Raw genomic sequence first — 20,440 nt, 5'->3', positions numbered from 1 at the left:
CCGCTCCTGCACAACCTGCTCAGGATGCACCCACCGGGTAGCCCATAAGCGCACTCAAAACTGACTGAAGTAAAGGTACAGAAGGGCACTCGAGATGCAACCAAAGAGCTTCCTGAAATGTATGCTGGAAAACCAATTGTAACAGAAGATGTGTTTATTTTGGATTTCTGTTGTACTAAATATATTTATAAATAAATATATATTTTCCCCAAAAAACTTATTGTGTTCCATTTGCTAAATATAGTGTATTTGTCAATGTGCACTATGCTGCTTCATTTGCCAAATTTGTTCATAGTTTCTTATAAATAATTAATGAAGTGATAGATTTATAATTTAAGTTTCTTTCTATTTTAAAATGTCCTAAATTTTATTTATAAAGCCCAGCTCAGTTGATAGCATTCCTGTCTCTGAGTCAGAAGGTTATGGGCTCAAGCCCCATATCTGGCCTTTTGAGGTTAGAGCCTAGATGCCATCCTTTGGATGAGATGTTAAATTGATGTCCCGTCTGCCTGTTCAAGTGGATGTTAAAGATTCCATGGTACTATTTGAAAAGAAAAGGGAGTCCTTTCCAGTGTCCTGGCCACCAATCCCCCAGAAAAAATAGGTCATTCACTTCATAGCTGTTTGAGACATTGCTGAGCACAGGTTGTTTCCCGAGTTTGTCAACAAATACACAGTCACTACACTTCGCAGTAAACTCCTTCGAAGCACTTTGATGTTTTGATGACGTGATAGTGCTATAAAGTGCCAGTATTATTATAAGTGCACAATGACAAATTTACTACATTTATTATTGACCAGAGAACAGCCTGTGCACATCACTGAATTCCCTACATTTATAGATTTTTAAAATTTATAGCAGAGTAGGAAGCTGATCGGCTTATCAAACTTAATCTAGTGCTAGATTCGTTTTTGAAACAATCTGCTCTTATCCCAATACCTTTCTCTTTCCCTGAACTATATAATATTGTTCCTCTGCAGAATTTAATGAGCAAAGCAAAATATAGGAATAAGAAGTACATACACCAGAAGTTACAGTAATATTAATAATTGTTACATTTAGTGTAGCATCTTTACCAATTTGTTACATTTGGTGTAACACTTGTATGCCAGGAGGATAATAATAATTATTATAATCATAAGGATGTTTCAAAGCACTTCACAGGATTTACTGTAAAGTGTATAACTTTTTTTAAAAATCTCACCCTTTAAACTCCTTCAGGCCAATAGGCGTTGCATGTTCACCTTTATTTCCCTATAAAACTTACTTAATTAGGACTGACCTTGCTGAAGGCCATTCCTACCCAGTTAGCACATATTGGATGAAATCTGCAACTATTCAACCTTCTGATGGCCCACATCTGCTGGAAGTAAACTTACACAGATATAGACCTGGGTAAAGTTGGATCAAAACAAATCTATTGACATGATCAATACTGCTTCAATATGAAAGCAAAAAGAATACTGATGGCAATGTGAATGTAAAAATGAATCGTTACCATGCCAGGAATCATTTTGTATAGAAGCTCAACAAAAATTATATTGCATTTGATATCACGCTGGAAACAGATCATAATCAACTTACAGTATCAATGCCTATTCGAAGAAATCAAACAAATTGAAGGTATAACATATAACAGATACCATTAACCCACATTACAAGGAATGAAGAAAGCAAGATAAATAACCCAGCTGCAATAATTTCAGCAATATGAACTGAAGTATCTCTATCAACTTTGCCAGTCAATACAGCCACACCCATGATAATGTCCATTTATATGTCCAAGAAGAACCTTATAAGAAGACCCAAAAGAGGAAAAATCCTTATGGTTGGTTCGCTCAATGAAGTGAAGGTATTGGCTAAGCACTGTGTGCTTATAAATAACTAATGCAATTTTAAATTATAAATAACACTGCATTACAAATGTATAATTAAATTATATATATACAATTGCATTTGGTTATTTATAAGCGTGAGGCAGCAAATTCACTTCAACTTAGCAAACAAATCCAGAACAGCAACTGGCACAAACACTTAGTACCGAAAAACCACAAGCAAGTTTATAATCTTTGATTTGGTACAGCGTGTTTCATGTTGGGAGGACATCTCAAAGCATTTCACGGGATTTATTGTGAAGTGGAGTGACTGTATATTTTAGGCAGTTGCACATAGCAATGTCCCACAGACAATCATGACCAATTTTATTTGAGGAATTGTTGGCCAGGACACTGACAGAAACTCCCTTCTCTTTTCGAATAGTGCCTTGTGATCTTTCATGTCCACCTAAACAGGCAGGCGGGGTTTAGGTTTAACATCTCATATTAAATGTTCATGTTCTAGATTCTAGAAAGATGGGGTCAGACGAGTTGAGTGCCATCTTTATTCAGACCAATCTTATAATCTTGTGATCAAGTTGCATACAACATCACTTTCTGTGCACTGTACAATTAGCCACCTGATAATCCAGAAGTTGATCATTTTTAGAGCACAGGAAGCCGGACAACTGACTAGTCTGTTCACTCAAACCATTGCGGGTTCACAGGGCACCTGCCTTAAAATCAAACCAGTGGCATATTATAATTACTTTATAATTTCTTTTAGGTAGATGGTATTTTTAATAATTATTTATAAGATCTTTAAGGAAAGTACATTGGATTGAAATTATTCTCCCCAGTTTTATTGAACTTTAAAAAGAGAATTGGATTTCTGTTTTATATTGAGTCATGATGTACTTTTGTTTTTAACCAGTGTAACACTTTTTCCCACACATTTCTATCTGCAGTGTCCTTTTTGCCTAAACTCAAGGGCACGCTATTAACAACTTGGTTGCTGTTGCTCTAGTAATTATTCCCATAGGAATCCACTTTGCCACTTTGCCAAATGTCTTTTGAATCAGGCCAGGAGTGTCAGGTCAAACAGAGAGAGAGAATTTTAGCCTTTCATAAAGAAGATTCCCAACCCAAGTGGGTGAGTTAGATTTTGAACACAAGCTGGTTGCATCTGATTCTTTGACAGTGTTTCCCCTGAAACAAGGTATCCCATTATTTTTCCTTTTAGGAATGTCCACCTTTAATTTGATTTCATTACAGCCCATAAAATTCAAGCTAATTCAGCCTCTCAAAGGCAGAATAAGCAAATCTGGTAAAACTGTGATCCAGGATAAAACTATGAGTTGTGTTTGCCAGATTATAGTGCCTCTTGCAATGTGCTATACACATTATTTCAAACACAGCAGCACATTTAGTGTGCTAGTACCCGTATCTGTTGAAAAATATTGCCTGGGGAACAATAAGAAACGTTTATGGTGAGCTATTAATGGTGAACATTAGTACAATTTTTTTCAATCAATAATGAATGGACGTAGGGAAGCAGGCGTGGCAATCCAGAGAAATAGGATGCATATTATGACTCGCAGTTTTCCTCACACAATCAATTCCTGCTGTAAGTCGTGTCTTTCAGTGACGGTCAGGCATCTTCTCATCAGCAGGGAAGCATAATGGCAGGAAGAAACATCCATGGTCACTCCTCTGATTCTGTTAATAGACAGTGATAGAGTGATTCATGCAGATGCCTGGAAGCATGCCATCTCCTTAACTTCTCAAATGGGCAATGTCATAGAAATTACAGCACAGAAGGAGGTAATTCGGTACATTGAGCCTATATATATTCCAGCTCCTGCACTCATCTAATTCTAATCTTTGCCCTTGTGGAGTCCTGCAGCTCAGTGGTTAGAGCACTCGCTTTGCAAGTGAGAGACCTGAGTTCACTTCCAGACAGGGCGAAACATTGGGCAAGTTTCCTTACTCCACACGCCTAATAATAATCCCTCCAAAACCAAAAACAATAATAAAAATTGGTCATTTTCAATCTACGACTGTTTGTGGGACGTTGCTGTGCGCAATTGGCTGCCGCGTTCGCCCACAAATATACAGTCAATTCACTTTACAGTGTGTTCTGTGAAACGCTTTGGGACGTCCTCCCGACGTGAAAAGCGCTATATCAAATGCAAGGATTATTATTATTATTATTATTATTTTACCCATACCATTTTATACACTTCCTTGTCAAATATTTATCCAGTTCGATTTAAATTGTGCAGTGTCTTAGTTTCTATAATAAACTTGCATTTGATATAGAATCTTATTACCTCATTGCGACATCTTAAAGCGCTTCATAAGATATACTGTAAAGTGGATTTACTGTGTATTTTGTGGGTGAACTGCTTATAGCGAAGCATTCCATTTTCTAATAACCGTCTGCATAAACGTCTCTTCTAACCCTGAATCCTTCAAGTCAAGATAGTAAGATCACAAGACAAGTTTCAATGAAGAAGGCCTTTCAGCCCAGTTGATCTCCTTACTCCAGAATACCCACCCAGCCTTTATGTCATTTTGTTACCAATTTATTGAGCGGGCCTTATTGATTGCCCAGATCAAACTGTTGAATCAAATTGTTGGCCTGCTGAGTAAATTGGATTATTGGACCTAACCAGCTTTATTTCACTTGTTCAACACAAGAGATCCTGCTTCCCTCTAAGAGAGATATTATATTGGACATACAAACCTCAAAAAGGTGAGGAACTGAGTTGACCTACTGGGATTCAGGACTTTCTGGACTCAAATCTGAGCTCAGTCTGTACTGGGATGATCTGGAAACTGACTAAAAGAAAACAATCTAGAATGAACTGTTTTGTTTAGCTAGAAGATAAGAAACAGTTTAACCACAATGTTTGCAGTTGAAAACCTCCGACATCCTGCAGATGGTTTTCATCACCCAGGATGGCTCCATAAAAGGTGCAACAGGACCAACTGTTATAACCAAACATCTCATTAATTGTTTTTTCCATCTCCTCTCTCTATTTAAAACAACATACAATGTAATACAATTTACAACTATCTAGTGCCTTCATGTTTTAGTTGGGCATCCGAGCTGGTGGGTGGTAGCCGGAGAGGGTGGGAAGGGGAAAGATGACTGAAAGCACGGTAAGTGTTGAGGTGGCCTGTGCATGTGGGGAGGCAGTGAGCAAGTCAAAGGGATTATGGGAAGAAATTCCCAAAATTTAGGCAGAATAGCTAAAACCTTGCCTGCCAACGGCGGTACACGTCATGCGGGCAACATGCATTGCAGTCACTGGAAGGTAGGGCTGGGGAGGAAGTTGAGTTATGGGCATAATTAGGCAATTTACAATCACACAACAAGGAGCCAGAATATAATGGCTCAGGTTCAGGGTTTTGAATGCAGTTTTAAGGGAAGTTCTTTTACGTCCATTTGAATCACCAAGGCTAAATTAATAACATATTCAAAGAATGGGGTGATGACTTGGAAGTAAACAATAAAATTATACATATGGTAGAATGTAGTTAGGTAGGCACATGCAGCAGCTAATCTATGCCAACAATGTCTCAAAACAACAAGAAACATTAAAACTGAATGGATTTTCTTTGAAGGTGTCCTCAGACAGAAAGAGTGAAAATTTGTTAGGATTGTCTGCAAAAATGAACGCAAGCATTCTCAATGGAATTCTTTGCGGGCTTGAAACCACAGCACAAACTGCCCTGAACTGGCAATCACTGAAAGATAGGTGTCAGACATCATCTCACCTCTCTTCAGAGTTATTTGCAAAGTCAAATAATAATAATAATCCTTGCATTTCACGTCTTCTAGACGTCTCAAAGCATTTCACAGAATATATTGTAAAGTGAATTGACTGTGTATTTGTGGGCGATATGCGGCAGCCAATTGTGCACAGCAGTGTCCCACAAACAGTTGTGGATTGAGTGACCAAATTATTATTGGGTTTTTTTAGGGATTATTATCAGGCATGTGGAGCGAGGAAACTTGCCCAAGGTTTCGTCCTGCTGGGAATCGAACCCAGGTTTCTCATTTGCGAGGCGAGTGCTCTAACCACTGAGCTACAGGATTCCACTATCTTGGAGAATATCTTGGCGTCTCAAGAACTTCTATTTCAAATGTGCCTTCGGTCATCTCCCCTTCTCCACCCTCCTTGACCTCAACCCCCCTCTGATCCCAAACGGCAGCTCTGGGTGCAAACCCCTCATTGTCCAGTGCCTTGGGACATCCTCCCGACATGAAAGGCACTATATAAATGCAATTTGTTGTTGTTTGTTGTTGTTGTTGTTGTTGAATGTTGAAGCCTAATTGACCATGGAAGCTCCATAGCAGAGCCCAATCATCTCCTTGCCCGACTTCCACACAGTCACTCTACTTTACACTATATAATAATAATAATTCTTGCATTTGATTTAGTACTTTTCCCATGTTCTTGGCGTCTCAAAGCGCTTCACACAATATACAGTGGAATTGAACTCAGGTCTCTCACTTGTAAAGCGAGGTGAGTGCTCTAACCACTGAACTACGGGACTCCATGGACCCTCAAGTGGCTCGATATCACTTGAAACCCTTTGAGACAGCCTCCCAGCTTGAAAGTCCCGATACAGAATATAAGGATTATCATTATATCAACATTTGCGAACAAAATAATAATAATAATCTTAATCCCTGCATTTGATATAACACCTCACACATAAATGAGACATCTTGAAGTGTTTCACATGATGTTCTGTATGTGATGGTCATTGTGTTTACTTTGTGGATGAACTTTTTGTTGAGTACATAGTTAAGGAGGTAATATATAAATTGAGAAAGAAGTATGAAAGAAATATGAAATTAATTTATTTTATTTTATATCAGTACGAGAGATAGTTTTAAATTTTTTGAGAATATGTCTGGAGCACTGCATGTTGATCTGGTTTCCTTACATCAAAAAAGATATTCGGTTGTTAGATGAAGTGCAGTGGTGGGCTACATTCCAGCACTTAACAACCTCATACCTTGCCTGGTGTGTGTCCAGTCATTTTCTCTTGCATTATTGAGGGGTTCTGAGGCCGCTCAGTTAACTTAGCGCAGGCTGGGATTCGAACGTATGGTGCTTAACTTTATCCACTAGGTCACTGGATGAGATCATTTTGGGTCTTTCAAGTTTAATCTTATTAGTGCAACCATATATCTCATGCCCAAATTTCACCTAGTCTTTTTTAATATGAATTTTGTGTGTCCAATTATTTTTCTGAATTTCTCCCTATTGACATATGCCTCACTGCTCCTGGTCTGGCCTCCTCATCCACATTTCCACTATACTGGTTGTCATCCAAGTCGGCATTGTTCATGATGAGCCTTGGCAAGTGACGATCGGAGGCCACTCGACTGTAAAGGGGGCTGCAGCCGAGCCTGACTTCTGCCCACTAAGCTGTCGGAAATCAGAGGCTGCTGTGGAGGGACCAGGAGCAACAACCAGAGCTATTATTCCCCTCCCAAACCCTAAGAAGGTCAGGGCCAGTTTAGCTTTCCCATGTGACCCTGGCTAAGACCAGCCATCTCAGCACAGACTCAAACCAACAAGCTCCTGATCCTTACGCTGCATTATTGGGGCTGCCCTTGAACCTTTTTGTCTTAAAATTAAAAACAGTGCAAAATTGTGAAAAACTCTGCAGTCTTAATTTTGTCGTAAGAACTGCAGACAACTGACTTCTAAATTAAGATAGAATTTAAGAATTTTTCACTATTCTGCATGATTTAAATTTGAAGAAAAGGTGGTCTTAAAGGCTGGGACTCAGCAAAAAGTAAAGGCCTTGATTGTTTTCTTTAGCCTTAAAGCCTGTTCTCGTGTTTGTCTGAATGTGGTGCAGGTGGTATGTGATGCCCTCAAGTGGCTAGTACGTTCAATTACATTGCTTGTCTTGTGTGCTTTTCAGCAGCTTTGTTTTGCGCCTATTGATTCTGATAACTATCTCCTTTTTCTAGTGTATAATACTCTAGGCTGTTAAATGCAATGAAGTTCAATTGACAGGTCATAGAGAGTCACTACACTTTAACAGTAAATGCTGTGAAGTGATTTGAGACATTTTGGCGATGTGAACTATATCAAATGCAATGAAAATTAGAATTTATATAATACTGAATGTTTTGGAATCATCAACAAAATCTTCAGATTCCCCATAAATTCATAATCTGAACACAAAGTTTCTAAGTCTCTCATACCTCCATCAGCTCCCTCCTCGGTCTCTGAACTAAAAGGTCTAAGTTGACCAAGCTTTCTTCATAGCTCTGTACCTTAAGGAAGGAAGTTGTTTTAATTACTCTATAATTAAAAGCATGCTTCCATTATATGTCAGGAGATTTTTTTAAGAGCAGGTGATTAAAACCACTAGGTAGTTAAGAAAACAACAAAACAATGTGATGAGTAGCTAAGGGTATAATGGATAAATCAAGATCACAAGAGAGATTTGGATGAAGAAGGCCTCTCCGGCCATTTAATCTGGTTGTGACCATAAACTCATTTAAAAATCAATTGAAGCTGTGTTGGGAAGATGGCTAGGTGGATATTCTGAAAGGATGAGAGGAAATGGTCTTCTTCACCTGAAACAATCTTCCAGAATACCCATCCACATTCTTACTGATTACTCATTATTTTTTAAATGAGTCCATGTCCTGGCTTCAGTTACCCTTCCTGCAAGTGTGTTTTAGTCATTAATTCTCTTTGGATAAATAAATACATCCTGGTGTTTTCCCTGGACTTGTTCTTTGCAACCCTATAGAATCATAGAATTATGCAGCACAGAAAGAGGCCATTTGGCCCATCGTGTCTGTGCCGGCTCTTTGAAAAGAGCTACCCAAACCAATCCCACTCCCCTGCTCTCTCCCCATAGCATTGCAAAATAGAATCATAGAATTATAGATGAATTTAAAATCGTATGTGACCTTGGTGAGGCCACATTTGGAGCACTGCATGCTGTTTTGGTCTACAAAAAGGATCTTTAGTTGCTGGAGGGAATGCAACAATGGACTACTTAGATAATAATTACAATAATCCTTGCATTTGATACAGCACCTTATCACGTCATCAAGGCGTCTCAAAGAGTTTCACAGAATACACTGTAAAATGAATTGACTATATTTTGTGGGCAAAATCTGACAGTGAGTAAAATTGTGCACAGCGGTGTCCCACAAACAGTCGTGAATTGAAATTCTTTTTTTGAAGGGATTATTACCGCCGGAAAGAGATCTACCAATTGTCTAAAAATCAGGTTCTTACTTATTGCCAGGTAAACAGAAATGTGTGAGTAAGGAAACTTGCCTAGAGTTTCGCCCTAGTCCAGCACTTAATGTACAAAACTATGAAAAAAAATTGGCCAACTTAAAACCGTTTCTCTCTTGAAGAGAGAAGACAGAGGAGGGAGTTGATGAAAGTTTGAAAGACTTGGAAACTTTGTGTGCAGATCAAAATTTAAGAATGAGAGGTGGTGGGGGGGTAACTTCAAAATAGGGTTACAAAAGCAAATGGGAAATGTAGGAGAATTTGTTTTAGTAAAAGGATGATAGGCATTGGCACAGGTGGTGGAACATATAATACAAATAAAGGAACCAGCCAAGTTCCTGTCAATTAAAAGTATTCAAAGTTATTAGATTTAGAGATAGATACATTAAATGACTCTTGCGGGAAATTGCATGGTAGGCTAGATGGACCGATGATCTAATCTCATCTGGAATGATTACCTACTACATTAGAGGTTTATTTTAAATAAGATGATATGTCCTGACATTTAAAGATTAAATGAAGCCAAGAAACAGCAGGTTTAAAAGCACCACAGGCTCATTCATGGCAGCGCCAACCAGCATCAGATGCAACCAGTTAGACAAGTGAACACTGTGTGTGTGTGGGGAGGGGGGTTATGGGATAAATATAGAGCTGAAAAATGCATACATGATGTGATAATTCTCACATTGCCAAATATTTGCAGTCCAAACTGGACTCTCTTTGAAAATCCACACCAATGCTCATACCCACTCAACTTTCTCTCACCTCCATAACATTGCCCACTTCCACCACTTCATTCAAACCCCCTCGAAAAAAAAAATGGATGTTGAAGCAGAATCTGCAATAGCTTTTTAAAGGGAATGGGATAAACAGTTGAAAAATACATATATAAAAGTGTATTTGGAAAGATTTCTTTTAACATCTTTTAACAAGACCTCAACAAGTGTAAGTAGCTTTATTTACTCTCCTTTTTGCTATAAATGTCAACAAAGGATTCTTGCAGGCGAGAATAATACTAAATGTACAAAATGATGTTTTGGCATAATTGTCATCTAGAAAATCACAGAAATCCAGGCTCTATATTTCGGATTATCATAGTTATTTGCAAATTCATTCCATGTTATTTAATTGATGTTGTTAATCATTGATTGGTTCCCTGCTCTTGGATTGTTCTTTGGCACACAATTAAGGTAATCTAACTTCCTCATTTAACAGTTTCCTCATTCCTGCTTCATTCCAGTAATTTTACCAGAAGTAGTCAGTGCTTTGTATAGTCTCCAATAAATCTGCTGCACTGTTTGGTGCTCTGTTCATTTAACACCTAAATCTGTAATCCAACAGATAACAGCACATAGATACACTAAAGTGTGTGCCTTTGTGACTTTCTATGGCTCCACTGCTTTCTGTTAAGCAGTAATAGGTACGAACGACCTTGCTTGTTGTTGGGAATACTACTATATCTGAAATGACTGCCAACAGAACAAAACTCAGACAAATTTTTAAAAAACGTGAGATGATTACTTCCCTGCCACTGTACTATGAAGGATTCCTATGGAAAAAAGGAGCACTGGATAAGGTAGGTCAAGAATGCTCTTTTACGTAATGTGGGAACTCGGAATAGTGAATTCTCTTTCAGATATAAGTTGCCATTCCTGAAGTCACCCTTTAGAGTCTAGACCAACGGTGCAGTACAGTATAGTACAGAGGGAGCAACAAATTGTTAGAGGTGCCATCCTGGGCATGAGATTTTAAACTGAGGTCCTATCTGCTGGTGCTCTGGTGGTTCAGGTTGATGTTAGAGATCCATGGCAATATTTTAGACAAACACAGGGTGTATGTATCGACAGCCAGTATTTGCAAATCAGTTTGATTGTTTGTTCATTGCTATTTGTCAGAACTTGTTGGTAGCATCCAGCTACCAGGTTTGGCCACAGAACAAGTCACGAGATTTCACAAAGTTAAACATTGTAAAGCATTTTGAGATATTTTGATGTGCCAAAGGCAGTGCTTAAATGCAAGGACAGTATTGCTTATGATTGTAAGGTGAACCCTGAAATGAAAAACAAAGAATAAAACCTATATCTGGAGCAAGTCAACCTTAAGTACTGTCACAAGTTGTTAAGATCAGGTCAGAAGTAAAATGTTAAGATAAACAGAACTGTGTTGTGTTGCTTGGAGATAATCTGCCTTAAAGGGGTTGTGATTATTAACAATGTCAAAGGATGTGATATATTGAATGGAATTGACTGGACTCTCTACAGGCAGTTTCCTTAAATGTTCAGGGAATTTTGTGGGGAGATGAAACATAACATGTTGGAGCATTAGTGTGACGTAGTGTCTATGTTGCTGAACTCTAAGCACTTGTGAGAAGTGTGTGGGGCAGTATGAGATTGTGGACTTCACAAGGCTCAGGGAAAGCAATGCAGCTAGTTTACCCCTAGCACAGCATTGGAGTAGTATCTTAGGCTATATGATTCCAAATCCTGATGTGGGGCTTGAACCCACAACTTTCTGACTCAGAGGTGAGAGTGTTATCAACTGAGCCAGACTGACAAAAAGTCAAGGGGTGTTTTTCTTCCTTTAATATATTTTCCTCTTTCTCTTTAACAGTCTTTCCAAAGATACTGGTCGGAGCTGCGAGGCTGTGTGATATTCTTTTACTCCGATGAAAAAGATGGGATGGTAAGAAAGTGTTTGAGGTCCACAGTAATAGACATGATATTATCTACTTCACACGGATTTAGATGTTTTAGAATAAGGTCACACTCTGAAAATTATCCAATGTCAACTTGCAGAAGCCACAGAGATTCAGAACAGAATAAGTGTGAGCAGAACTCCTCTGATGTTCGTAGAGTCACTGACCAATCTGAAAGTAAACCAGGAACATCCCAGGTTCAATCCCAAGTTTGTTCTGAATTAGCTGATTTTAGTTGGGGTGCAGTTTAGTTGGTTACAGGGATTATCAGGCAGCGCTCCTGCTCTTTTATTGTTATCCAGTGATCCCTGGTGCAAAAGTATGTATGTTGTCAGATTTGGACAGGATTTGACTTCCTTGTAGTGTTGTCCCAATCTCAGTCTGCTAATCTCCCTGCCGAGGTTTAAGCATGAAGAACATCTTCTCAGATGATAAGGGTTCCTGCTGCCCGTAGAACATACTCAGTATCTTCAGATGAGGAGAAGGGAGAAATATGGGAAGTATGGAATACATTAGATAATTATTTGGGAGGACAAGTTTGCATAGCTATGGGGAGAGAGCGGGGGAGTGGGATTGAATTAGATAGCTCTTTTGAAAGAGTCAGCACAGACACCATGGGTCGAATGGCTTCCTTCTGTGCGGTAAGATTCTATGATTCTATGATACGTAACCAGTGAAGCAGACAGTATAAGTGGGTTGAGGAAGTTGCATCCTTATTTTTTTTATCCAGCTGGATGTCTGACACATGCAAAAATGTATGTCACCTGCACATGCTAATTTTCCTGCGTCTGAATGAAATTAACATTCTCTCTCTGGAGGGAAACACCCTGCTTACCTAATTCCAGAACGTATTAGGTGCAGGTTGATGATAGCCAAGACTTGGGGACACAAGAATATGCATAGTTTAACAATGAGAGTGCTGTTCTGGTAAGCTTCCTGCTGTTTGTCCAGTAATACCACTCTGCTCGATAGAGTGTTGGCTTGCAGAGTTAACAAGAACCAACTGGAAAGAATACCTGTAAACCAAATGCGAGGATTATTATTAGTAATAACTTCCTCAATGGTTAGGAATCTGCTAAATTGCAGTGAAACTGCTTCAGGTAAGTGGAGGCCATGTATGTTGTCTTTCCTGCCTTTTCTTTGCTATAAAGCAACACCTAATACTGTAAACTATGGGTCTAGCAATTGGGTGCAGGAATTCAAATGTATACATTTGCTTCCTAACCATTAAAAAGGGGTGGAAGAGAACACAGAAACACTGATAAATAATAATACATCTTGCATTTGACACAGTGCCTTATCATGTCATTGAAGCGCTTCACAGACTTTTACTGTAATGTAGTGACTGTATATTTATATGTGAACACAACTGTGTCCCACAAACAGCCATGAAGTGAAATAAATGAGAATACTTCACATTCATATAAAATAAATGTTAATTGAGTTCCCTCAGCAATTTCGTTAGCATAATTTATTTTCATGTGAAGCATTCAAAGATCATTGCTCATACAAAAACAATAAAGGGTCTACAGGAATACAGCAGCAATCATCAATCATACATTTTGTTAAAGTTTATTTAGAACAGGGCCTTAAAATGGGGAAAGGCTCCAATTACATTGAAGTAAAATGAATTGCACTATAGCAAAAGGAAATCTGGGAACAGATCACCTTAGAGCAACAAAGAAAGCTTTCAACCTGTCCAGCTACACCATGGTTCTCTATTAGCATCAAAGGAAGGCCAGGAGCTGCACTGAATGGGGAGGCTCTGTGACGCTGACCAATTTTTGTAACCAAGGAGATCAATACCAGTTAACTCAATTAGATTTTTATCAATGTAGGCTCATTTTGTAATCGGTGTGTGCCTGCTGGTATATGCTTGCTTGTATTTGTTCAATCATGTATAACTACATATTTAGCATTCCAACAATAGGCTCCAATAGCTTCCTGTCCCCCAATGGATTGATTTAAAGTTCTCACCATCATGTTTAAATCCCTCCATATTCTAGCATCTTCCGATCATTATGATCTTCTCCCACTCTTCTGCTGACCCACTCTGCTCAGTTGACTCAGGCCTGCTGTATGTCCCTGGCCCTTCTGTACCACAATCGATGGCCGAACGCTTCAGTAGTTTTGCCTCTAACCTCCCTCCCTTTACCGGTACATCCCCCCACCACCCATCTGTCTTGAAATCCCGCCTAGATACCTAACCTTTCAATCACATCAATATTCACCTCCCATATCTCCCCTTCCCCTTCTCCCTTGCTTGCCATCCAACCTTGTCTTTGTGAAGCACTCCAAGATGGTATGCTATACAGGTTGTTTTTGGTGTTGGCTAACTTGTTGTAGATTTACAGCATTTCTGTTATTGACCTTCATTGAGAATTAGGACTAATTGAAATTTAGCTTTTTTTCCAGTATTTTAAAAATGTGAGTCTTCATGACAGATTTAGATAAAGGGCCTAATTATTGAACCTCTCCATATGAAGCATTGAATTAACATTAATTAATTCAGTTAAATTAGTTGAATGAAATTAATGATTAGCAGTTTTTGATACTGGACCCATTTATAGGAAAGGAAACTAACTCAGTGAGTGAGTCACTGAATCATAAGCCTTTCCAATTATGAGGAACTGTCTCTGGCAAATGACTTGGTGATTCCTGATATCGACAGTGATTGGTAAATAAACAAAGAGAGTCACTCAGGAAACAGGAATTTTACTGCACCTGGAGTCTGCTTAAGGTTTAAGGTACAAAGTGATACTGCAGCTAAGTATCATTACGGATACCTATTGGGTTCTTTTATGGTCTGACATAGAATGTGGCAGTGGTGTAGCCCTTATCTCAAGGACACCACTTGCGCTATCCCCCTACTCCTCTGGTTCTTTCCCCTCTTTTGAGCATCTCACCCTCTCCCACCCCTCCCATCTCTCACTCAAAATCCTCCTCCTCTACCGGCCCCCTAAAACCTCTCTCACCTTCATCTCTGACATTTCTATCCTCCTAACATCTCTCTGCCTCTGCTCTGATCACCCCATCATCCTGGGCGACTTCAACCTGCACTTCACCCCCTCCTGCTCCACCTCCTCGGACTTCTCCTCCCTTCTCTCCTCGCTCAACCTCTCCCTGCACATCAACTCCATCACTCACATTCATGGCCACCCACTCCATTTGGTGATCACCCGGGGCCTCAGTGTCTTGGATGTCACCATTACCGATAAGGCCGTCTTCAATCACCACTTCATCTCCTTCACCACCTCCACCCCTCTCCGCACCTCCACCAGACCCACCACCATCTTCTACCGCCCCTGGAAGAAGTTACCCCCACAATCCCTAACTGCTGCCTTGGAGTCCTCTGAACTCCTCTCCCTCTGGCCTTCATTCCTCACTGACCCCTCTTCTGCTCTCACTCTCCTCCACAATACGCTCCCCTCCACACTCGACACTCTTGCCCCCATCACCTCCCGCACTGTCTCCTACTCTTGCTCCTCCCCTTGGTTCACCACCCACCTCCGCTCACTGAAGAGCCAGGTGCGGGCCGCTGAATGCACCTGCCTCAAATCTGGCCTAACAGTCCACCGGCAAATCTGGCTGGACCTCCTCAAAATCTACCGCTCCACTCTAGCCTCGGCCAAGTCGTCCTTCTACTCCAGGATAATCCTGGAGGCGAAGAACAACCCCAGGCTTTTGTTCTCTACCACATCCCGACTCCTCCGTCCCCCCGCCACCCCGCGCAGGTCATCTCCTCCAACCTTCACTGCGAGGAGATGCTGGATTTCCTTGAATCCAAAATCAAGGGAATCCGTTCCGCGGTCACTTCCCCTCCAACTTCCACCCACCACCTACCCCTTCCCTCCCACACTCCGACTCCTACCCATCCTCCCCTACACACCTTCGTACCCGTTTCCCCACCCTCTGTCACCAAACTCATCCTGTCCTTGAAACCCACCACCTGCTCCCTTGACCCCATCCCCACTCCACTCCTTATCTCCCAGCTCCACCTCCTTGCCCCACTTCTCACAGACACCATTAACCTGTCCCTCTCCTCTGGTTCTGTTCCCATTCCCCTCAAAACTGCCACCATCACTCCCTTGAAAAAACCCTCCCTTGATGCATCGCAGCTATCAAGCTACCGGCCCATCTCCAACCTCCCCTTCCTGTACAAGGTTCTCGAAAGAGTCGTTGTCTCCCAGCTGCGCTCTTTCCTCTCCACCCACTCACTTTTCGAACCCCTCCAGTCGGGTTTCCGTGTTGCCCATAGCACGGAAACCGCCCTGGTTAAGATCACCAATGACATCTTCACCATCTGCGACCAGGGCTCCCTCTGCCTCCTCGTCCTCCTTGACCTATCGGCTGCATTCGATACGGTCGACCACGCTATCCTCCTCCACCGCTTGTCCTCCCACCTCAACCTTCAAGGCCTTGTCCTTGAGTGGTTTAGTTCCTACCTCTCCCACCGTCTTCATTTTGTCTCTGCAAACGGCTTTTCCTCCAACCCCCGCACTGTCTCGTGCGGTGTCCCTCAAGGTTCGTCCTCGGTCCCCTCCTCTTTACCCTCTATATGCTCCCCCTTGGTGACATCATCCGCAAACATGGGGTTAACTTCCACATCTATGTGGATGACACCCAACTCTACCTTTCCTCCTCTACCCTCAACTCCACGACCACCAATGTCCTGACAGCTGCCTGTCCGACATCGAGTCCTGGACGAGAGACAACTTTCTTCAGCTCAACGTGCGCAAAACTGAGGCCCTCCTGATTGGCTCACGTCAGCGCCTCCGCACCTCAGGCGCTGACAGCATCAGCATCCAAGGCTGCACTCTCCACCTCTCAAAGCCAGTCAGGAGCCTCGGGGTTCTGTTCGACCCTGAGCTGTCCTTTCTTCCCCACATCCGCGCCACAACTGACATTCACTTCCACCACCTCCGGAACATCTCCAGACTACGGCACTTCCTCACCCCTCACGCTGCTGAAACTCTGGTCACGCCTTTATCAACTCAAGGCTGGACTACGGGAACTCTCTCCTCGTCGGCCTTCCCGACACCTCCCTCCACAAGCTGCAGGTCATTCAGAACTCTGCAGCTCGTGTACTGTCCCGCACCAGGCTTCGCGACCACATCACTCCCACCCTCGCTCGCCTCCACTGGCTCCCCATCCCCCAGAGGATCGAATTCAAGATCCTCATCCTCACCTACAAGGCCATTCACGGCCTTGCTCCCTCCTACCTCTCCAACCTACTATCCCCCTACCTACCTGCCCGTACCCTCCGTTCCTCTGGCTCCGGTGTGCTCCACATCCCCCGCCCCAACCGCCCTACCTTCGGTGGCCGGGCCTTCAGCCTCTCAGCCCCGAGGCTCTGGAAATCCATCCCCCAGTGCCTTCGCCGCTTCCTCCCTTTCCTCCTTCAAGACCGGTCTCAAGACGTTTCTCTTTGACCGAGCCTTCAGCTCCCCTCTCGACTCTCTTCCCCCTCCTCGCTCCCTCCCTTCCCTCCCCTCACCCTGACCATTTCTCCCCTCCTCGCTCCCTCCCTTCCCTCCCCCTGACCATTTACCCCCTGCTCCGTTCCCGACCCTACTGTCCAGTGCCTTGGAACGTCCTCCCGACGTAAAAGGCGCTCTATAAATGGAATCTTGTTGTTGTTGTTGTTGACATTTTTTTCTATATTATTGCATTATTTCCTGACCTCCTTCACTGAACAACACTTGCACAATGATAGCTTGCACTCACATAACAGCTTTCACATGGGATAAACATCTCCTCATGCTTCACAAAGACCACAGTGGGAACACCAGGCAGTGAGCAGAGGAATAAGATTCTAAGAATGTTGACCAAAGGTACAATCATAATAAATATTTTTTTACGAGGGCTTTTATAAACTCTGCACTTTGTAACTTCTGAACTGCGTCACTCCACAGCTATTCAGGCTGTTTCAATAATAATAATCATCCTTGCATTTGATATAGCGCCTTATCACATCGATGAGATGTCTCAAAGCACTTCATAGCTTGATAATAATAATTCTGGCTTTTGATATAGTGCCATATACTGTAAAGTGGATTGACTGTGTATTTTGTGGGAGAAACGTGGCAGCCAGTTGCGCATAGCAGTGTCCCACAAACAGCCACGGAGTAAGTGATCAATTTTATTTTGGACAGTACACAGGAGAAAAGTAACATGGGATCTCTAACATCCACATGAACAGACAGATGGGACCTCAGGTTAACGTCTCATCCTCTAACAATGCAACACTCCCACAGCACTGCATTAGAGTGTCAACTTAATCTATGTAATTCCAAGTCCTGACATAGGGTTTGAACCCACAACCTTCTGACTCAGAGGCAAGAGTGCAACTACTGCACCAGGCTGACACATAAACAATTTTCCCCGGAAAGCGATCTGCCAATCAATTAACATCCAGGTTCCTATTTTTTGCTAGGTAAACAGAGGCATTTGGAATAAGGAAACATGTCTAAGGTTTCGCCCTGCCCAGGAATTAAACCCGGGTCCTCTCACTTCTCTCCCCCAACAGTGAAAGGTGTGCCAAATATTATTAGGTAAATGCCCTTGAAAGGATAAAACAGTATATGATATTTGTACTGGAAACAGAAAACTCCTTACAATAACATATTTCTGCATGCAGAGGCCTACATATCATTCCTCCTATAACCATGTAAAATCCTTTTTCAGTATACAGAAAAGCTGAACCTGCAGTCCCTTGTGCCACTGGATGACAACGGTAGAGAATCCCGATCAGTTTTATTCACATTGCAACTAGAACAGGAGGAGATACAGTTAAAGGTACCAGCTTTAGCTTTTCAGACTCATCAATCTCAGTGTTATCTTTCTTACATACAGGTCTCATCGCAGTTTATGCTGCCTGAAGTGAAGGAAATTGTCTCCAGCAGCAGACTGAAGCGGAGGGGGAGGCCTGATTTGTTTATAACTAATGTGCAGAATAAATGGTGTCTGAGACTGTAGAAAGTCTCGCTGGAGCCTCGTTCCTGACACTGCATTCTTAGAGTAGGTGGTTTCGGAAGCTGTTCCCTTAATGCTCCAGTCTGATCAATGATACCTCATAATCTCTTAAGATTTGGAGTCTGAAGTCAATTCAGCTCTTAATATTAAAAAGGACTTCAGCTCCCTTGATCTCATCCTTTCAGAATACCCACTGTACTCCCATCACTGCATCTAGTTGGTTTTTAGGGTTGTCCGCCTCAACAATCCTTCCAGGTAAACTGTTCTAGTCCTTAATTACCCTTTGGTAAGGAAATACTTCCTGATTTCTGTCCTGAATTTGCAACCCTAAACCTATGTCCTCTTGTTTTGCTGTCTTGATGAATATGTTCTGAGTTTATTTTCTCAATCTCCTTTAAAATCTCACTTACCTCTACAAAATCCCCTCTGAGACATCTCTTTTTCAGGTTGAATAACCTTCAGTTATGAAATTGTTGCTCATAGCTCATTCCCCCAACACTGGGTATCACACTTGTTGTTTTCTTCTGCTCCAAGTCTTTAATATCTACTTAAACAAGCCAAGTGGGACTTTGGTTTAACATTTTAAGCCTAAAGACTGCATCTATGAGAATGCAGCACTCTTCCAAGACATGCCAGCCTTGTCTATAAGCTCCTGATAAGCTTGAACTCACAACAATCTGACTCAAAATGCTAGACTGCTGCCAAATGAGTCGGGCTAACACCTTATTCAACGCCTTGGGAATATCCTTCCGATTTGAAGGCATCATATTAATGTAATTTGTTGTTTGTTGTTATTGAATCAGGAGAACTCACCCTAGAATTAATGTTTTAGTGTCTCAGATTCAATGTTCTGTGAAGCGATAAGGTGCATTTATTTTACTCAGAATGAAAAGCAGTGTAGAGGAAAGCATGATTTTTACTGGCTTTCCAATGATACTACTGGGTATGATTGACGGATAGTTTAACTGTGACACATAATGCAATAGATGGCTTCCAGTAAGTAACGAGGCAATAATATAAGGCAGTGCTTCCATTTATGAGTGGCAACAAAATCACAAGGTTAATTTCAGACCCGGAATACCTGCTGTCCTTTGTATATTTTTTGAAGGATAACATTCATTTGTTTGTTTTTCTGGTGCTTGTGCAGTGTTGGTGATAGGATAATGGAGAGCAGAGTGATGTATTAGCAAAGAGTGTTTGATTTCAAGAGCAGCCTATATCCTTTCCAGCAACAAAGCTACAACTGCTGGTTACAATACAACCAGGCATTAATCAGGAGTGCTTTCAGTGAAAAGTGTTTCTATTCTGTTAATTATATACACAAAATATAATTTCCCTTTTCTTGTTGGCAGGCTGAAAGCACTGAAACCAAAATTGAATGGCAAGGTTACATTGCTGTGGTCTCTCAGGTATGAACATTGTATTTTTTTTGAATTGTTCTTGTAATGAAGATTGGAAGCATATTATTCATGAGTGCATTGAACTCTGATAAGAACTTTTATCAAATATTTGCTTGAAACAAAACTTTACTAGAGAAACAGTGTAGTGTCAATCTTCACGGACCTGCCCTTGCCTGGTTCGATTCCTATCTCTCTCATCGTTTCCACTTTGTTGCCTCCAACGGTTTCTCCTCCAGCCCCCGCACTGTCATGTC

The 20,440-nt window shown here is 41.5% G+C and overlaps 1 protein-coding gene across 1 annotated transcript; it reads left to right on the top strand.

The window, feature by feature from the left end:
• Nucleotides 1–10,396: 10,396 nt before the first annotated feature.
• Nucleotides 10,397–20,229, top strand: LOC121848048 (signal-transducing adaptor protein 1-like). Its single transcript, XM_042332305.1, has 4 exons — nucleotides 10,397–10,692; nucleotides 11,727–11,798; nucleotides 18,499–18,609; nucleotides 20,139–20,229. Exons 1-4 carry the CDS (start codon nucleotides 10,582–10,584, stop codon nucleotides 20,199–20,201), a joined length of 357 nt encoding a protein of 118 aa, XP_042188239.1. The 5' UTR covers nucleotides 10,397–10,581; the 3' UTR covers nucleotides 20,202–20,229.
• The last annotated feature ends 211 nt before the right edge of the window (nucleotides 20,230–20,440 follow it).

Source organism: Callorhinchus milii, unplaced genomic scaffold (assembly GCF_018977255.1).
Source record: "Callorhinchus milii isolate IMCB2004 unplaced genomic scaffold, IMCB_Cmil_1.0 Scaffold1, whole genome shotgun sequence".
Taxonomy (NCBI): domain Eukaryota; kingdom Metazoa; phylum Chordata; class Chondrichthyes; order Chimaeriformes; family Callorhinchidae; genus Callorhinchus; species Callorhinchus milii.
This window is presented reverse-complemented; position numbering and strand designations above follow the sequence as displayed.